The 18,191-nt window shown below is 57.2% G+C and overlaps 2 protein-coding genes across 3 annotated transcripts; one reads left to right on the top strand and one right to left on the bottom strand.

Moving 5' to 3' along the window:
- Positions 1-1,248: 1,248 nt before the first annotated feature.
- LOC125133236 (myeloid cell surface antigen CD33-like) lies at positions 1,249-2,836 on the bottom strand. Its single transcript, XM_047791358.1, has 3 exons — positions 2,797-2,836; positions 2,353-2,730; positions 1,249-1,451 (listed from the first exon to the last, which is right to left on the bottom strand). Exons 1-3 carry the CDS (start codon positions 2,834-2,836, stop codon positions 1,378-1,380), a joined length of 492 nt encoding a protein of 163 aa, XP_047647314.1. The 3' UTR covers positions 1,249-1,377.
- A 7,644-nt stretch (positions 2,837-10,480) lies between these two features.
- Positions 10,481-18,007, top strand: SIGLEC10 (sialic acid binding Ig like lectin 10). 2 transcript variants are annotated; one of them, XM_047790219.1, is made up of 11 exons: positions 10,481-10,649; positions 10,720-11,103; positions 11,262-11,546; positions 11,879-11,926; positions 12,030-12,293; positions 13,828-13,875; positions 14,007-14,264; positions 14,358-14,642; positions 14,936-15,029; positions 15,125-15,260; positions 17,215-18,007. In XM_047790219.1, exons 1-11 carry the CDS (start codon positions 10,613-10,615, stop codon positions 17,479-17,481), a joined length of 2,106 nt encoding a protein of 701 aa, XP_047646175.1. In that variant the 5' UTR covers positions 10,481-10,612; the 3' UTR covers positions 17,482-18,007. The 2 variants fall into 2 exon arrangements, with proteins under 2 accessions (XP_047646175.1, XP_047646176.1); XM_047790220.1 differs by lacking the exon at positions 14,358-14,642 and having other exon boundaries at positions 10,482-10,649.
- The last annotated feature ends 184 nt before the right edge of the window (positions 18,008-18,191 follow it).

Here is an 18,191-nt window from a genome sequence, read left to right as displayed (position 1 = left end):
GCCCCAGCCCCAGCCATACCAGATGAACTCTGTCTGCAACCTACCCCACAGCTCACTGAGTGGGGCCAGGGATCAAGCCCACATTCTCATGGATACTGGTCAGGTTCTTAACCAGCTGAGCCACCGCGGGAACTCCCTGGGCATCCCTGCTTATACTCACCCTGCACGACTAGGTTCAAGGAGACACGATACGAGACACTCTGGTGCTAAGCTCGGCAGGTGAACTCCCCTCCAACCCCCAAAACCACGCGGGGCAGCTCCAGGACCCCGGGATCCAGGGGCTGGGAGGAGCTCAGGGTCATGCTCCCCCAGGTCCAGCTCAGCCTGGTGGGGGAGCTGCCATGAGCATCACAGACCAGGCGCAGGGACTGACCCTCCGGGACGTGCAGGGAAGTGCTGTTGCCCAGGATCTCTGGGACTAGGGGGATGGAGAGAGCGAGAGGGACGGGGTTGAGAGACCCTTCTCGCCCTCTGTCCCCCCAGACACGGGGACAGTGTCCTCTCTGAGACGAGCATCTCGGGCAAGGGCGGGTAGGGGTGGGCGTCCAGGAGGTGGGGTGAGGGGAAGGACAGGATGGTCCCAGGACAGGTGGTGGACATTTGAGGAAGAGTCCCCGGAGAGAACATCGGGGCGCGGCGGGGGGCAGATGAGTGACACTGGGCAGAGGCGCTCACACATGCGGATCTGGCCACTTGGAGGTGACCTGAGCCACGAGGAGTCATAGAGGGTTCTGAGCAGGGAAGGGGCAGCTGGGTGAGAGCTGGGGCCCCCATTGTGGCCGACTGGACGGGACAGGATTGGAGGCTGGGAGGCTAGAGGGGAGGCTGGTCCAAGTCCAGGTGAGGGAGAGAGGACAGAGGCCCCCGAGTCACGTCTTGGGACTGGAAGAAGGCCGTGTTGAGAGGCGTTTTCAGGAGGTCCCTATGGCAAAACTCCCTGAGTCCTGGGGGGTGTTGGCTGAGACACAGGGTCTCAAAGGACTTCCAGGTGAAGACCAGGGTTACTCAGGTGGGGGGGGGGGTCTTTCCAAGGGGGAGTGGAGGGCGCTCAGGGCAGAGACCTGTGCGCGTCTCCAGGGCACAGGTAGGATGGGAAGCCCCAGCATGGAGGAGCTTGCCCCTGGAATCCAGCAGAAACCAGCCAGAAGCGTGGTGCCCAGCGTGGGAAGTCGGAGACGGGCAAGAAGAGGGGGGAGAAGAGGTCAGAAGAGAGGGAGCAAGCACAGGGGACAGTGCGTGGCCGCCCAGGAATTCCCAGCAGCCCTAGAGAGAGTCCTGCTGGGGGCGGCGGGGGGCAGAGAGAGGAGGGAGGAGCTGAGGAGGGATGGGCTTGGTCCTGTCCAACCTTCCCCGCGTCCCCCAGCCCCGCGTCTGACCTCAGCTCCACCCAGGGACTCGCCCACCTGTGCTCTTTCCCCGGAAGACGTGGACGGTCAGATTCTCCGGAGCGTCTGGAACAGAAAGAATCGGCCTCCTGCAGGACGCTGGGGTGGTCACAGGCAAGATGATAGGGTCTGTGTGGTCTCTTTTTCTTCTTTTTTTGCTGCCCCGAGGCTCTGGAGTTCCCGGGCCAGAGATCAGATCCAAGCTGCAGCTGCAGCCTTCGGCACAGCTGCACCAACGCAGGATCCCTTCGCCCACGTGCCAGGCCGGGGAAGGAACCTGCGTCCTAGTATTGCAGAGACACCACAGATCCCATTGTGCCACCATGGGAAATCCAGCCTCTTCTTCTTGACCCCAGCATGCCCTCCACAGACAGTCCCTGAGTGTCCCACCTCGGGCCTCCCCCCCTTACCCCTAACCCCTCCCCCTGACGGCCCCACCACCCTCAGGGCCCCCCATCCTGGCCCAGCACTCACATGACATGTTCAGCCTGATGGTGCTCTGGAAGCTCACGCCAGCTCCAGCTCCGGGGAAGGCCACTCGACATGTGAGGTCTGTGCCGTGGTCCCTCGGCCCCAGGGTGAAGGTCAGCACTGAGGAGGTGGGGGGCCTGGACCCCAGGGAGCGGAGGGTGGCCCCCATCCAGGAGAAGGTGGGGGTTGTGCACCACTCAGAGGCCGTGGGCAGGGCACAGGTGATGATCCCGGGGTGGCCAGATTCCAGGGCCCCCTGGACCTGGATATCAGATGTCTGGGTCAGAGCTGGAGAGGAGAGAGACACGGACCCCGGCCCTGGAGGTGGGGACCCCAAGGGTGCCCCCAAGAGCAGATGCTGCCTCAGGCCAGCCCCTGTGTCCTGTCCCCTGGATCCCCTGGTCCCTCCCAGGATGAGAAGACAGAAGGTCCCCTCCTGGGCATCCCCTGGGGACCCCAGGGCCCCATGTGGGTCCTCTCCTTGACCCGTCCTTACCCGTCACGCACACAGAGAGCTTGTTCTCTAAGTAGCTATGTCCCACGTTAGGACTGCCCTCCACCCTGAAGAAGTATGTCCCGGTGTCCCTCGTCTGTGCGTCTCTGATGTCCAGGGAGCAGCTCTTGCTCCGCGGGTCCCCGAGGAGGTGGAATCGGCCTCGGGTCTCCTCCCGCACTTTACGAGCTGGGTTGTTTGTGGCCACGGGATCCTCCCGGGACGGATTGGCCTCTTCGCGGAACCAGTAGCCGTGAACAGGCGCAGACCAGGAGATCCAAGAATGGAAGAAGGAGCAAGACACGCGGACACACAGGCCCTCCTGCACCGTCACGGTCTCTTGCACGTCCAGCCGGTAGCTCTGGTCCTGAGCCAGGGACCCTGCGGGGGGGACGAGGATCAGCCGCAGCCCCGCCCCGCGCGGCCCTCTCCCCGCCGCCCACTCACCTGCCCACAGCAGCGGCAGCAGCAGCAGCAGCTGCCGCATCTCTCAGACCCGGGGTGTCTGGGCGTCCTGGGTCTGAAGAGGGAAGGGGAAGCCGAGCGGGAGCTGGGGCTGCGGGGAGACCCGCGGAAGCTGGGGAGGAGCCCGGGACTCAGCAGGTCACAGAAGAGGACCCTCAGAGCGGGAGCTCGTCCCCACTCTGCCCAGAGGGCATGGTCGCCCATGGGCCCAGAGACCCGGGGACCTGCCCAGAGAGGAGCCGACAAGAGGGAGACCCCCTTCCCGCCCCCCATCTCGGGCGCCGCCCTCCAGCCCCAGAGCCTGGACCAGGACCTCTGGGGACACCGAGGCGGGGGCCCCCGTGAGTCCCCAAGCTTCCCCCAGCCCAGCACCGCTGTGGACACCAGGGCGCTGCTCAACTCTTGCCTTGACCGGAAGGGTCGCAGCCTCACCTGGACCCTGGGGTGGTCGGTCCTGCAAGACGTAGGGTCCGGGGGTGGGGGGGCGTCTGGAGCCGCAGGAAAGGAGGGGCTCCTGGGGGAGGTGAGGGCAGCTGCCAATCACTCATTCGCTCCTTCCGCCAGCAGCCAGCATCTCGGTGCCGCTGACCTGCAGGCAAGAAGGCCTGGATTCAGCTGGTCCCAGCCTGCGACCTGCTCCCCACCCAGCGCAGCACTTCCTCCCTGAACACGTAGCACTGTCAGCCTTTAGAGCTGGGTCACTGGTGAGACTGTCCTGGCAGTATACTGGATTTTATTCAATGAATATTAATTTTTTTGAATCCGGTAAAAAAAAATTTTTTTTCAAGTTGAAAAACTTGAAGCACTATACCCACCAATCGACAAACCCTCACTCTGCTTTCCTCCCAGTTCCCAGCAACCACACTTCTCTTTCTCTCCTTCTTTTCTTTTCTTTTTGAACCCCACGGCATATGCAGGTTCCCAGGCTAACTCGGAACTGTAGCTGCTGGTCTACATGGCAGCCACGGGGATGCAGGATCTGAGCCATGTCTGCAACCTACACCACAGCTCTAGGCATTGCCAGATCCTTCACCACTGAGCGAGGGCAGGGATCACCCTTCAAAACCCTCCTCTCTGAGGTCCTCCCAGTAACACACACAACTCCATCTGGCCACTGGCTCGGGACAAACACATCCGCCTCATCCTGGCTCCTCTTTTCCCACACGTACCACACCTGCTGGAAATCTCAGTGGCCTTGACCTTCGCTGTAGATCCCAAAGAGATGCTCCCCGGCTCCACGACCTCGCTGGCCCACGTCACCAGCTCCTCCCGCCTGGGGAGCCCAGCAGGGCCTGGTCACAGCTCTGTTGTTGCTGCTGGATCCCCGCTGGCTGATTCTGAGCAGAACCCCAGCCACTGGGATCCTGCTAAGGCTTCCAGAAGTTTGCACTGGCTGCCAGTGGTCTTCCACGGGGGCAGCAACGTCCTCCCAGCTTCTCCCCAGTCCCTCGGCCTCCGCACCCTGACATGTCACAGGCTCCTTTCCTCCTGTGACTTTCCCTCCAACGTGGGTCAACAGCTGACATGCCCTCATTGTATTTATAATTTATCCAAACAGTCTTGTGCCTGTAAGGACAGCACCTCGAGGACCAGAAGCCCTTCTCGTTCCCTGAATTGGAGAACCACAGCCATAAGACACAACGTGACTTGTCCCGCTTTCCACGAGCCACTTCCATGGTGCTGAGTGCATTCACCACGTGAAGCCACCGTCACCACCGCCTGTGTCCAGAACGTGTGCAGCATCCCAGCAGGAAGTCTCCACTGTGAGACAGAGACTGCTCGGCACCCCCACCCCCCAGCTGCAAGCACGCCATCTACTTTCTCCTCCCATGGGTTTGCCCTGTGGGTAGCTCCTAGGAGATGAATCCTACAATCCATGTCCCGTGGGGTCTGGCTTCCTTCATGGAGCGGATTGTTGTCTCGGGTCCTTCAGGCTGGAGCCCGTGTCAGAACTGCATGTGTTCCTTTGTACAGCTGAGGGTATTGGCTTGTGTGTGTCTCCCGGGCTTGGCTCCCCCACTCTTCTGTTGATGGGCACTAGGGTTGGTTCTGCCGCTGCAGTGAAGTTGGCTGCTATGAGCACGTGGGGTGCAAATATTGGTTTGAGCCCATGCGGTCAATCCCTAGGAGAGGGGCTCAGGGTCTTGTGGTAATTCTGTTGAATTCGGGAGGCTCTTGCAAGCATTTTGCATGAGGCTGCACCATCTTCCCTTCCCACAGGCAATGCACAAGGGTTCTCGTTTGCCCACATCTTCGCCATCACTTGTTAGTTTCCATTTTTGATTTTTGTTGTTGTTGTTGCTAACCTAACAGCTGTCCTAATGGTCGCAGACATGGCTTGGATCTGGTGTTGCTATGGCTGTAATGTATGCTGGCAGCTGCAGCTCTGATTCAGCCCCTGGTCTGGAAACTACCTTATGCCCAGAGTGTGGCTCGAAAAAGAAAAAGAAAAAAGGGGAGTTCCCGTCGTGGCGCAGTGGTTAACGAATCCGACTAGGAACCATGAGGTTGTGGGTGCGGTCCCTGCCCTTGCTCAGTGGGTTAACGATCCGGCGTTGCTGTGAGCTGTGGTGTAGGTTGCAGACAAGGCTCGGATCCCGCGTTGCTGTGGCTCTGGTGTAGGCCAGTGGCTACAGCTCCGATTCAACCCCTGGCCTGGGAACCTCCATATGCCGCGGGAGCGGCCCAAGAAATAGCAACAACAACAACAAAAAAGACAAAAGACAAAAAAAAAGAAAAAGAAAAAAAAACTGCCTGGGAATTCTCTTGTGTCGCAGCAGATTAAGAATCCAGCACTGTCACCGCAGCAGCTTGGGTCACTGCTGTAGCATAAGTTCAACCCCTGGCCCAGAAACGTATACATGCCGCAGGCATGGCCGAAAAACAAAACAAAAAAAGATACTGCCTGTATTTTTTTCTAAGAGTTTTATGGTTTCAGCTCTTATCTTTGGTGTGTCTATTATAGCAGCTGGAACAGCCTAAGACACCACAGGACCGTTTTCTCATGTGCACATCACATTCAGTGTGCCTGGGTGGAAGTCTTTTGAGAAGGATGCTGTGGGAATGGGAAGATACTGAGGTGTTTTCAGTTTCAGGAATGGGTGGCTTTGTGGAGAGGGAAGTGGGGTGGTTGTGGTGACTTAGTGTTCTCTTTGCTGTGCTGTCCCCCCAGCAGACTCGGTTGTACAGAGGCACAGTGAAAAGAGCAGAATCATCATTTGTAGCTTCCATGAGAAGGAACGCAGCCTTTTTGGAGGAGTAATATTTGCAAACGTGTGCAGAACTTGAGAAGTATTCCCTGCAGAGCTGCGGTTCTTCAGGACTCTGGACAGCACAGATCCTGGTGACTGGGGCGCCTCAAGGCTCAGTCGGTGCTGGGGAGAGGGCGCACCCTCTGGCCGGCCGCGTCCTGAACTGCAGCACACGGGCTATGGGGGTTGGGGAGGGCACTGGAGCAGGTGCGCCCAACCAGCACAAAGATGCTACTCGGGGTGTCTAGGGTGCTTCCTGCCCCCAAAAGGGGCTCCTCGGCACCCTCCCGCCCTCAACGACAGCCAGACTTGTGCTCCCTCCGTCCGCTGCGTTCATCCCTTCCCATGAGAATGAGTCCCGTCCTATGACCCACACCCAAGCACCCTTCCCAGGGCAGAAACCTGAACTAACTCCCTACCTACCTCACTCCCCCTTCCCCAACCCCTCCAACCCCCTTCTCACTTCCTCTCAATATCAATCTTTGTCCTTGTTATGACCTCAGAGACAGAGCCTGCGCTCAACATCTGTTGAATTGGAGACGGAGACCCAAGGATCGTAGAGTTTACTTGTTCTTTTCCTCGAGGAATAAGCTGAACATCCTCAGGCAGAGAAGACAGCCGTGAGGATGCCAGAATACGATCGTCCTGGACCCAGGTAGCCGCTAGCCTGTGGCCTGGCCAAGGGTGGGGAAAGAGCGGCTGGCACGAGGAGGCAATTGCAAAGTAGAGGGGAGGTGCTCTGGTCGCATGGAGGCAAGACGGAAGGTCAGAGGAGGCCAAAGAAATCGCCCCAAATTTGGAAATGTGGACGGGCAGGCAAGTGTTGGGGTGAGTTGGTTGTAAGGACAGGAGAGGCCCGTCAGAAGAGATGGCCTCTGAGGAAGTTCCCATTGTGGCCTAGCAGTAATGAGCCCGACTAGCATCCACTGTGTCCACGGGGACACGGGTTCAATCCCTGGCCTTGCTCCGTGGGTTAAGGCTCCAGCGTTGCCAGGAGCTATGGTGTAGGTCACAGATGCGGCTCGGATCTGGCGTTGCCGTGGCTGTGGTGTAGGCCAGCGGCTACAGCTCTGATTCCACCCCTAGCCTGGGAACCTCCATATGCCGCAGGTGCGGCCCTTAAAAAAACAAACAAAAAAAACAGGGCAAGAAGAGATGGCCTTTGAGCTGAGAACAGTGAGATGTGAGATGGGGCCGCCCCGGGAATAGCATTCCTGGAAAAGAGGGAACAGCAAGTGTCACGTTCCTGAGGTGGAAACAAACTGGGCACATGTGAGAACAAGAGTGGAGGATTGCTGGTGGGAAAGCAGAAGTTAAGTGGGTTCAAAGCAAGTTCAGAGGGTCACTGAGCTACATCAAGTCAGGCTCTATAGGTTATGGTGAGAGGTTTGGATTTTCTCCTAAATAGAATGAGACAGCATTGAAACCTTTGAGCCAGAGGGTGACTTGGTCCGATCTGTATTTCAAAGTAACTCTGGAGGAGTTCCTGTCATGGCTCAGCGGTTAACGAATCCAACTAGGAACCATGAGGTTGCGGGTTCAATCCTGGGTCTCGCTCAGTGGGTTAAGGGTCCGGTGTTGCCGTGAGCTGTGGTGTAGGTCGCAGACTCGGCTTGGTTCTTACATTGCTGTGGCTCTGGCGTAGGCCAGCGGCAACAGCTCAGATTTGACCCCTAGCCTGGGAACCTCCATATGCCGCAGTCATGGCCCTAAAAAAGACAGAAAAAAAAAACCAACCTCTGGGAGCTTCCTTGTGGTTCAGTGAGTTAAGGATCCATCATGGTCACTGCAGCAACTCTGGCTACTGCTGTGATACAGTTTCAGTCCCTGGCCGGGGAACTTCTACATGCTGCAGGTGCAGCCAAAAAAAAAAAAAAAAAATTTGAACTGAATAGTTCCCTGGGGGTTCAGTGGATTAAGGATCCTGCATTGTCACTGCTGTGTGCTGTGGGGCAGGCTTCATCCCTGGCCCAGGAACTTCAGCATGGGACAGCGTGGCCAAAAAAAGAAAAGCAAAAAGAAAGAACAGCAAGAAACTGACATTGGTAGTACAATTCTGATCAATAATTCCAGTAGGGGCGTCGTTTCCCCAGCACCGGCCATTCCCCAGCACGAGCTGCAGCTCGATCCTGACACCATCGACCTGGAGACAGTGTCAGACCGCACAGGGTGAGGCCTCCGTCCCGTGAGATGCCCCCTCCTCTCTTCAGACACCAATCACAGGTGCTGGTTGTCTCTGAGCTTCTGACGAACAGGCTATAGATCCATCGGAAGTTCTCATGACCCGTTCCTTGGGTTCAATGAATTGGCTGGAGTGGCCCACAGAGCGCAGAGGAACGGTGTACTTACTAGAATGCGGGCTTATTATAAAAGGAAATAACTCAGGGACAGCCGGATGGAAGGGATGCAGAAGACAAGGTGTGGGGTAAGGACTGTGGCGTCCATGCCCTCTCTCGGGGCACCACTCTTCCCCACTGGTCACATGTTCTCCACTCTGGAAGCTCTTGGATCCCCCTACCTTTTTTTTTGTCTTTTTTTTTTTCAGTACCACACCTGCAGCATAGGAAAGTTCCCAGAGCTGCAACTGCCGGTCTACACCACAGCCACAGCAACGCGGGATCTGAGCTGAGTCTGCAACCTACGCCACAGCTCACCGCAACGCCGGATCCATAACCCACTGATCGAGGCCAGGGATGGAACCCATGTCCTCATGGATACTAGTCGCGTTCATTACCAGTGAGTCACAATGGGAACTCCCGGAGCTAGGGTCTTTAAAGAGATAATTCAGTCGAAATGAAACGAGGTCACAGGGCAGAGCCCAAGTCCAATGTGACGGGTGTCCTTATAAATGACACAGACACACCCACTGGGAAGAGCAGGGGGAGACCCAGGGAGAAGAGGGCCCTCTCCACGCCAAGGAAAGAGACCTTGGAAGAAACCACCACGGCTGATGCCTTGATCTTTGCTCTGTTTTTTTTTTTTTTGGTGGTGGTGGTGGGGGGATCCCACCCATGGCAAGCAGGAATCCACACCACAGCAGGGACAATGCCAGATCCTTAACCCATGGAGCCACCAGGGAACTCCCTGACACCTGGATCTGGAACTTGCAGCCTTCACAACTGTGAAGAAGCATACCTCTGTCGTTTAAGCCGCTCATGCCTGAGCAGCCTGATGCAGTGCATTTGAGGGCAGGGAGAGCTGCATGTCACTTCCTCCAGGAGGCCCCTCCTGACTTCCCCAGAAGGACGTGACTCCCCTGTCCCCCAGGGCCCTCTCGAACACCTGTCCCAGCCTGTGCAGGGCGGGGCATTTTCAAGCACATCACTGCTTTCCGTTCCTAGGAATCCTCATTTACCTAGCCGGGTCTGCTTGAGGAGACAGACTGTCTGATCTACCTCCGCCCCCCCGCCCCCCCGTAAACAGCATGACACCTGCCACATACACACAAGGTCCCAGGTCATGGAAGCTCAGTGGGCAAGCCGTGTCCCTGGGTGACCCAAACAGAGAGTTATTTCAAGATGAGAACAGCCAACATCTGGGGAAGGAGAACCCACACATTCCACAACGTCCCTGCCCCCGACGTCCCTAAAACCCTCACCACGAGCATCACCCTGGGTGTTTGTGTTCTTATCACAACAGGTGTTACAAGTGTGCATTATACAGCTGTTGGGCAGCTTACTAAAGTCTCAGGGGACCACGCATTGGAGAGGCCACCAGGGAGGGTGATGGGGTGGGACTGAGGCCAGCCTAGGGTTGCCAGATGGAGCCAATAAAAATGCCGGGTGCCCGGTTGCATTTGAATTTCAGCTCTAAGCAACTCATGATCTTAGTAGAAGTATATCCATGCGACCTCTGGGACATACTGACACACACACACACACAAAAAAAATTCATTATCTGAAAGCCAATTTGGGGGGGTGGGGGTTTTATGTTTGTTTTTGGCTGCACTGGAAGCATATGGAAGTTCCTGGGCCAGGGATCAAATCTGAGCCTTAGCTGCAACCTATGCCACAGCTGTGGCAATGCCAGGTCCTTAACCCACTGGCCACAAGGAGAACTCCATGAAAGCCAACTTCATTGGGCATCCTGTCTTTTACCCAGCAAGACCAGCCCTGCACTACCCCCCAGCCTCCAGGCCAGAAATCCACCCTGCCCTCATCCACCACCATCATCGAGGCCCCTGTAAAAAGGGCTTACTGGTGACTTTCACTTCTGTTTTGCCAATGACCCAGAGCCCAAAGGGAGAGCCCCCACCTTCATCCCCCCAAAAGCCAGGGCCGGCGGCCAGACACACATCCTCCCTCCCCCAGGGGTGAGCTCAGCCAACCCAGACACTCAGCAAGTCCCTCCAGGAAAGAGTGACTTCAAGTGGGCGAGGCCAGGGTAGGGAGAGCAGCAAAAAGGAGGAGTTGAGTGGGTCTCAGCCTTGAAGCTCATTTCACGCATCAGTCCCCAGGGCTCGGCTTCCGCCTCCTGCCCTTGCATGATGCCAGTCACAGCACAGTCTGGGGTGCAAGCCTGTCCCAGGGCAGGTCCCAGTGCCTGAGATGCTCCTGCCGCTGCTCTTAGCCGTGCTGTGGGGCGGTGAGTGGCCGGAGCCCAAGGGCTGGGGGCGGGGGCTGGGGTGGCAGCTTGAGCCTCTGTCTCCCCTTAGGGTCAGGGGCTCAGGACCCCCGGTTCCAGCTGAAGGTGCAGGAGTGGGTGAGCGTGCAGGAAGGCCTGTGCGTGGTGGTGCCCTGCTCCATCGAGTCGTACCCCCGGAGGCAATGGACTGACTCCACCCCAGCCTACGGCTCCTGGTACAAAGACCAGGCGGACACAGGCGTGGATCTGCCAGTGGCCACAAATAAGCCAGATCAAGAGGTGCAGACAGGCGCCAAGGGCCGATTCCAGCTCCTGGGCGATCTCAGCCGGAGCTGCTCGCTGCTGATCAGGGACATTCGCTTGGAGGACCATGCCGCCTACTTCTTTCGGTTGGAGAGAGGCCCTTACGTGCGATATAATTTCAAGGAATACAAGTTCTTTCTGGAGGTGACGGGTATGGAAGTGGCTTGAACTGGACTCGGGCAGGACACCCCCTCCCCTGCTCCTCATTCTGGGCAAGGGCTCTGGCGGATGGACCATGGGTGACCCCTCTGGAGCGCCCCCATCCGGGACTGGCATCCCACCGTCTCTCCCTCTGTCTCTCTGTCGCAGCCCTGACTCAGAAGCCAGAGATCTACATCCCAAAGACGTTGGAGCCTGGGCGCCAGGTGACACTTCTTTGTGTGTTTTCCGGGACCTCGGAGGAATGTCCAAGCCCGACTCTCTCCTGGAGAGGGGCTGCCTTCCCCTCCGACGGGGCGGGGCCGAGAACCTCCCACTTCTCCGCGCTCAGCCTCACGCCCAGACCCCAGGACCATGACACGGAGCTCACGTGCCGAGCGGACCTCTCCCGGAAGGGCGTGAGCACAGAGACCACCGTCCGACTTAACGTGGCCTGTGAGTTTAGTGGCAGGAGGGACCCCGGGATGTGCAATCAGGCACGGGGGTGGCGGGCGGTAGGGAGATGCGACCCCGCGCGGAGGGTCGGCGCTCAGCGGGGCGCGGAGGGGAGGGCGTGAAGTCTCGCGATGCTGCCGCAGTCCTGCGATGGGAACGCGGACGCCGCCTGGTCCTCTGCCCTCCAGCTCATCCTTGGCACTCTTTTGCCACTCTTTTGCCTTCCTGGAGGGCGGTCACACTTTCATTTCCCTGAGGGGGGGGTCTCTCTCTGGCGGTGGGGACTCGAACATTCCTCCCCTAAGGCAGCTCCCAATCAAATCTGGTTTCAGATGCCCCCAGAAACCTGGTTATCAGCGTTTCGTGGTCCAACGTGTCAGGTACTGAGGGCCTATTGGGGGCGCCAGGAGGGCGGGGGAAGCGTCCCCCCAACCACCTCCGTGCAGCCCTGCTCCTGCTGTCTCCCTCTCTCTCTCTCTGCAGCCCCGGAGCCCCAGGGCAACAGCTCACATCTGGAAGCCCAGAAAGGCCAGTTCCTGCAGCTGTTCTGTACCGCTGAGAGCGTGCCTCTTGCCACCCTGAGCTGGGCTCTGGGGGACAGAATCCTCTCCTGGGCCCACCCCTCAGGCTCCAGAATCCTGGAGCTGGTGCTGCCCCGGGTGAAGGCTGAGGATGCGGGCCGCTACACCTGCAGAGCCGAGAACAGGTTAGGCTCTGAGAGCGGCAGCCTGGACCTTTCTGTGCAGTGTAAGTGTGACCAGCAGGAGCCTGGTTTCTGGGAGGGGGGAGGTGACGAGGCAGGGGGCTGAGGCCTGGGTCCAAGAGCTCTCAAGGGAACTGGACCCCGGGCCCAGGAGACTAAGGATTCTGGTTCCAGCTAAAACGGGATGGGCTAGGGCGTATTTTCCCACGCCACCAACATCAGCGGGACGTCCTATAATTCTGCTCAATCCTGACACAATCTACCTGCAGGTACAGTCAGATCCCACAGGCGAAGGGCTCTGTCCCCGGAGTCTGGCCCTGCTCCCACCTCGGAGGCCAAGGGCAAGCCCAGCTTGTCCACCTGCGCTTCTGACGAGCCGGCAATAGATTGGCGGTTCCCTCCACCTCCTCCTCGTGTTCCATTAATTTGCTAGAGCAGCTTACAGAACTCAGATAACTATTTTACTCCCTAGATTACCAGTTTATTATAAAAAGTTATAATGGGCATTCCCGTCGTGGTGCAGTGGAAACAAATCCGACTAGGAACCATGAGGGTGCGAGTTCAATCCCTGGCCTCTCTCTGTGGGTTAAGGATCCGGTGCTGCGGTGTAGGTGGCAGACGTGGCTGGGATCCTGCGTTGCTGCGGCTGTGGTGTAGACAGGCAGCTGTAGCTCCGATTCCACCCCTGGCCTGGGAACGTCCATATGCCACGGGCGCAGCCATAAAAAAGCAAAAATAAATAAGTAGTTATAACGCAGCATCAGCCAGATGGAAGAGAGGCATAAAGCAAGCTATGGGGGTGGTGCCTAACCTCCATTCCCTCCCCAGGCGCTCCACTCTCCCCAGATCACCTGTTCACCAACCTGGAAGCTCTCCAAATCCCATTTGGGGAAGTTTTTATGGAGGCTTCATTACAGAGGCACAGCTGATTAATTCTTTGGTCACTGGTGATGGAACTCAACCTCCAGCCCTGCTCTCCTGCTCTGAGGTCAAGAGGGTGGGACTGAAATTTCCCACCCGCTAATCCTTGGCTGGCTCCCCGTCCCCCCCAACAAGCCCTCACCCTGAGGCACTTCTGAAAGTCACCTCATTAACCTAAACTCAGGGGTGATCAGAAGGGGTTTGTTCTGAACCCCAAGGCACCTTTGTCACTCTTCCGTACTCCTCAGGAAATGGGGAGTGTTAGAAGCTCTGTTGCCAGGAAGAGGGACAAATCTCAAATAACTATTTTCTTTTTCTAATTTTTTTTTTCTTTCTTGGAAGCATGGGAAAGTTCCCGGCCAGGGATAGAACCCCAACCACAGCAGCGTCTGGAGCCACAGCAGTGACAACGCTTCCAGATCCTTAACCCACTGAGGGCGCAAGGAAACTCCTCAAATAGCTATTTCTATTCTAAGTCACTCTCATAGGGACCCGCCCTTCTAACCAGTCCGGTCCCTGGGGATGCTGAGCCGTTGAATCACTCAGGGGGTGATTCAGTTGCCACCTCCCCCTGCCCCCTTCATCCCTAGGGACATTCACTTTGCCCAGAGGGAAACCCATGGCCACTTTAGAGCCAGTACCCTGTCTCTGTTTCAGATGCCCCAGAGAACCTGCGAGTGACCGCCTCCCAAGCAAATAGGACAGGTAGGGAAGCGGAACAGAGGAACCAGGGCCTCTAGGGGCCAAATTGGGGGCCCAGGCGTCTGGAATGCTGGCCAGCAAGAGGATCCCTGTGGCCTCACCTCTTCATCCGCCCTCCCTCTCCCCTTCCTTAGTCCTGGAAAGCTTCGGGAATGGCACATCCATCCCGGTCCTGGAGGGCCAAAGCCTGCGTCTACTCTGTGTCACTCACAGCAACCCCCCAGCCCAGCTGAGCTGGACCCGAGCGGGACAGACTCTGGCCCCCTCCCAGCTCTCAGATCCTGGGCTCCTGGAACTGCCTCAGATACAAACAGAGCAGGAAGGAGAATTCACCTGCTGGGCTCAGAACCCCCTGGGCTCCCAGAATCTCTCTCTGAGCCTCTTGGTGGTCTGTGAGTGTGGGGACCCCTGGGGACAGAACGCCTGCATCGGGGGTGGGGGTGGGGCGGGGAGGCACCGCTGACCCATCTCCTCCCTCCCCGCAGACCCCCCGCAGCTGCTGGGTCCCTCCTGCTCCTGGGAGGACGGGGGTCTCCACTGCAGCTGTTCCTCCCGAGCCCAGCCCGCCCCCTCCCTGCGCTGGCGGCTGGGGGAGGAGCTGCTGGACGGGAACTTCAGCAACGCCTCCGTCAAGGTCACCTCCAGCTCCGCCGGGCCCTGGGCCAACAGCTCCCTGAGCCTGGGCGAGGGGCTCAGCTCCAGCCTCAGACTCAGCTGCGAGGCCCAGAACGTCCACGGGGCCCAGAGCGCCACTGTCCTGCTACCGCCAGGTCAGGGGCCAACTGGATGCCCCGTGGAGGCAGGCGCTGGGGGCGACAGGGGCAGGGTCCTGCGGTCGGAGCTGGAGCTGGGGAGCGGGGACACGGGTGTCTGTGACCGGGGGCGCTAAATCGGAAAGCCTGCCACCGGGCCTGGGGCGGAGCGGAGCTTGCAAGAAGTCGGGGGGAAGTGGGTGCCGGGAGAACCTCGGGAGCGGCAGCCGGAAGCCCGAACGCCTAGAGGCAGGGGGACAGCCCACGTGGAGGGGAAGGGTTCGGAGACGGCTGGCCTTTTCCTCTGGCAGATGAGAAGGGCCTCGCCTCCAAAGCCTTCACCAGCGGAGTATTTCTAGGCCTTGGCCTCGCGACGCTGCTTTTCCTCTGCCTGCTCCCGGTCCTGTGAGTTAGCGGCAGGAGGGGTGGGCGAGGCGTGGGGGCCGGGCCGCGGGAAGGGGCGGGGCCAGGGCGCACACCCAGCCGGGGCGTTCCTGCAGCCTGAAGGCCCTGAGGAAGAGAGGGACCCAGGCCGGCGTCCCGGCCCCGGCCCCGGGAGATACTCCGCGGTCCAGGATCTCCCGGAGGAGCACGATCCTGGATTACATCAACGTGATCCCGCGCGCTGGCCCCCTGGTGAGTGGTCCCGACGAGCTGCCGCTTCCAGTTCCTCTTCTGACTCCCTTAGACGCTCCTCCCTCGCCCTTTGCCCCCCGCAATGGAAAAGGCCGGGGTGCTGGATTCAAGCACTTTCCCTTGTGACACCTTGACCGAATCCCTCCGTCCCTCTGAGCCTCCATCTCTCCTTCCTTGAAAGTTGGTTTTGCTTAATATGGAGCAGCTATTCCGTTATTACCGCCACGGATGACATTACTAATGATAACTGATGATGTCACAGTGACTGACTTCACGGAGAGGCAATATGGCCTAGTGATGATTAAAGGCAGGGCTGTGTGAGTTCCCTGGTGGCCTAGTGGTGAAGGATCTCGTTGTCACTGCTGTGTCACGTGTTGGATCCCTGGCCTGGGAACTTCCACATGCCTGGATGTATCAAAAAAAAAAAAAAAAAAGCAGGAGTGTAAAATCCTCGGTTCCTTCCTGCTTTTGTCACTGTGTGTTCTGGGACGAGTTACTTAACTTCTCTGTGCCTCAATTTCTTCAATTGTAAAGTGGGGATAATAGTAGTATTGACCACATAGTCACTTTCTGGGTATTCAGTATGGCCATATTCTACCTCTAAAACGGTTAGAATAGTCCCTGGCCCCTAGTAAGTGTTGGGTAAATGATGGATATTTTCAAGAGAGAACATCTATCCACTGATGGCTCCAGAACGGTCTCAGACTCACCCCTGAATTCTAGACTCATATCCAGCTGTCTAAGCAGCATCTCCATTTGGCTGTCTAATAGGCATCTCAGGCTTAGCCTGTCCGAAACCAAATTCATGTTCAGGCACCACTTCACCTTTTGTCTCCATCCTCCACGTCTCAGCAAATAGTGCATTTGCCCAGCTGCTCAAGACGAAAGCCTTAAAGTCATCTCTTCCTCATCTCTCTTCTGTCCACCCCCACTTCCCCGACAATCAGCCCATCAGCAAATCCATCCAGACCATTTCTGCCCCCTTGGTTGGCTAGAGCTTAAGGACTGAAAAAAAAAAAAAGAAAGAAAGGCAGAAAGGAAAACAAAAAAGGAGTTCCTCTTGTGGCTCAGGGGGTTAAGACCCTAACACAGTGTCCATGAGGATGCGGGTTCAATCCCTGGCCTCACTCAGTGGGTTAAGGATTTGGCATTGCCTGTGGTGTAGGAGACAGATGTGATTCAGGTCTCGTATTGCTGCAGCTGTAGCTCTGATTTGACTCCTAGCCCAGGAACTTCCATATCCTGCAGGTGTGGACCTAAAAAGAAAAGAAATAAGTGAAAAAAAAGGGTGGGTGAAAAAAGCCAATCTCAAACGGTCACCTCCACAGGATTCCACATATATAACATTCAAGTAGTAAGATTTTGGAGATGGGAGGTCACGTCGTGGCTCAGTGTTAACGAACCCGACTAGGATCCGGGCCAGGATATGGGTTCGATCCCTGGACTCGCTCGGTGGGTTAAGGATCTGGCATTGCCATGAGCTGGGGTGTAGGTCGCAGATGCAGCTCGGATCTGGCATTGCTGTGGCTGTGGCATAGGCCGGCAGCTTCAGCTCCGATTCGACCCCTAGCCTGGGAACCTCCACATGCCACGGGTGCAGCCCTTAAAAAAAAAAAAAAAAAGATTATGAAGATGGAGGACAGGTTTGTAGCTGCTAAGGATTTGGGAGGGAGGTGCTGGCGTAGTTCTGTGTCTTGGGTAGTGGTTACACCAGTCCACCTGCATTAGTTTGCTGGGGCAGCCCAAGCAAAGACTCCGAGGCTGGGAGGCTCACCCAACAGACTTGTGCTTATTGTTCATCCCCGTCCCAGGAGAAAGAGGCTCAGCAAGGGCATTGACGTTGTTATATTGCCCAGTGTACCTCCCGTTCCTCAATCAGTGCCTGGCACGTGGTAGGCACGCCAGTGTTTGTGGAATGAAGGAAGGAATAAACGGACGGTTGTCTTTCCCTTAGGCTCCGAAACGGAAAGGCAAACCAAGGGGTCCATCTCAGGCCCCTCCTCCAGATGCGCACACCCTGGAGCCCAGAATGAACCAGAAGGAGCTGCATTTTGTCTCTCACAACTGTCCAGGACCCAAATCAGCCATGCAAGGCCCAGACTCAGAGAACCACCCGGAGGAGCTCCATTACGCCGTCCTCAACTTCCCAGACCCCAGACCATGGGAGAGCCAGGGGCCCAAGGATTTCCACTCAGAATATGCTGCAGTCCAGTTCCACTGACTGGAGTATGCCGTGGTCCAGTCCCAGGTCTGCTGGGCTGCAGGACTGGGATCCAGGCCAGGGAGGAAGGCAGGGCAGTTGGGAAGAGAGCAGAACGTATAGTCTGTCTGTCCGCCTGTCTTTAATCCTCCAAGGATGGGTCATCCCATCCCAGACACAGCCTGACAAGTGTCTCCAGAGCGGCCTTCTCTTGAATATGCTATTCTCAGAAGCCAGCAGAAGCTTTTCTTCCGTCAAACCCACGGACCACCCTGGCTGATTACTCACTGTCTCGGTTTCTAAAAGGCGGAAGGGCCTTTCGAGAAGATGAAATCATCATCTTTGCGAAGTCGCAAGCCAACCTCCCAGGTCAGGTCTGGCCCCCTGCCTATTTTCATGGCACCTGTGAGCCAAGCGTGTTCTTTACATGTTCAATGAGTAAGGGGGTGGGGACAGTCAAAAGCAGAGTGTCTTGTGATGCATGGAAATGACTTGCAATTCAAATCTCCGTGTCCATAAATAAACATAAATCTTTATTGGAGCACAACCACACCCACTCTTTTCTGGATCCCCCTTGAGCGGCCAAAAATTTAAAAAAAAAGCTTTGAACTTGGCCCCCAAAAGCCAGTATATGCAGAGTAACTGAATTACAGGCTCATGGAAAAGGATCGCCCAATTCAACAGCCTCATTTTTTAAAAAAACACTTTTAAAAGTTGAAGTAGGAGTTCCC

Source organism: Phacochoerus africanus, chromosome 8 (assembly GCF_016906955.1).
Source record: "Phacochoerus africanus isolate WHEZ1 chromosome 8, ROS_Pafr_v1, whole genome shotgun sequence".
NCBI classification, from domain to species: domain Eukaryota; kingdom Metazoa; phylum Chordata; class Mammalia; order Artiodactyla; family Suidae; genus Phacochoerus; species Phacochoerus africanus.
The sequence above is the reverse complement of the archived record's forward strand: the minus strand, read 5'-3'. Positions and strand labels throughout refer to the sequence as shown.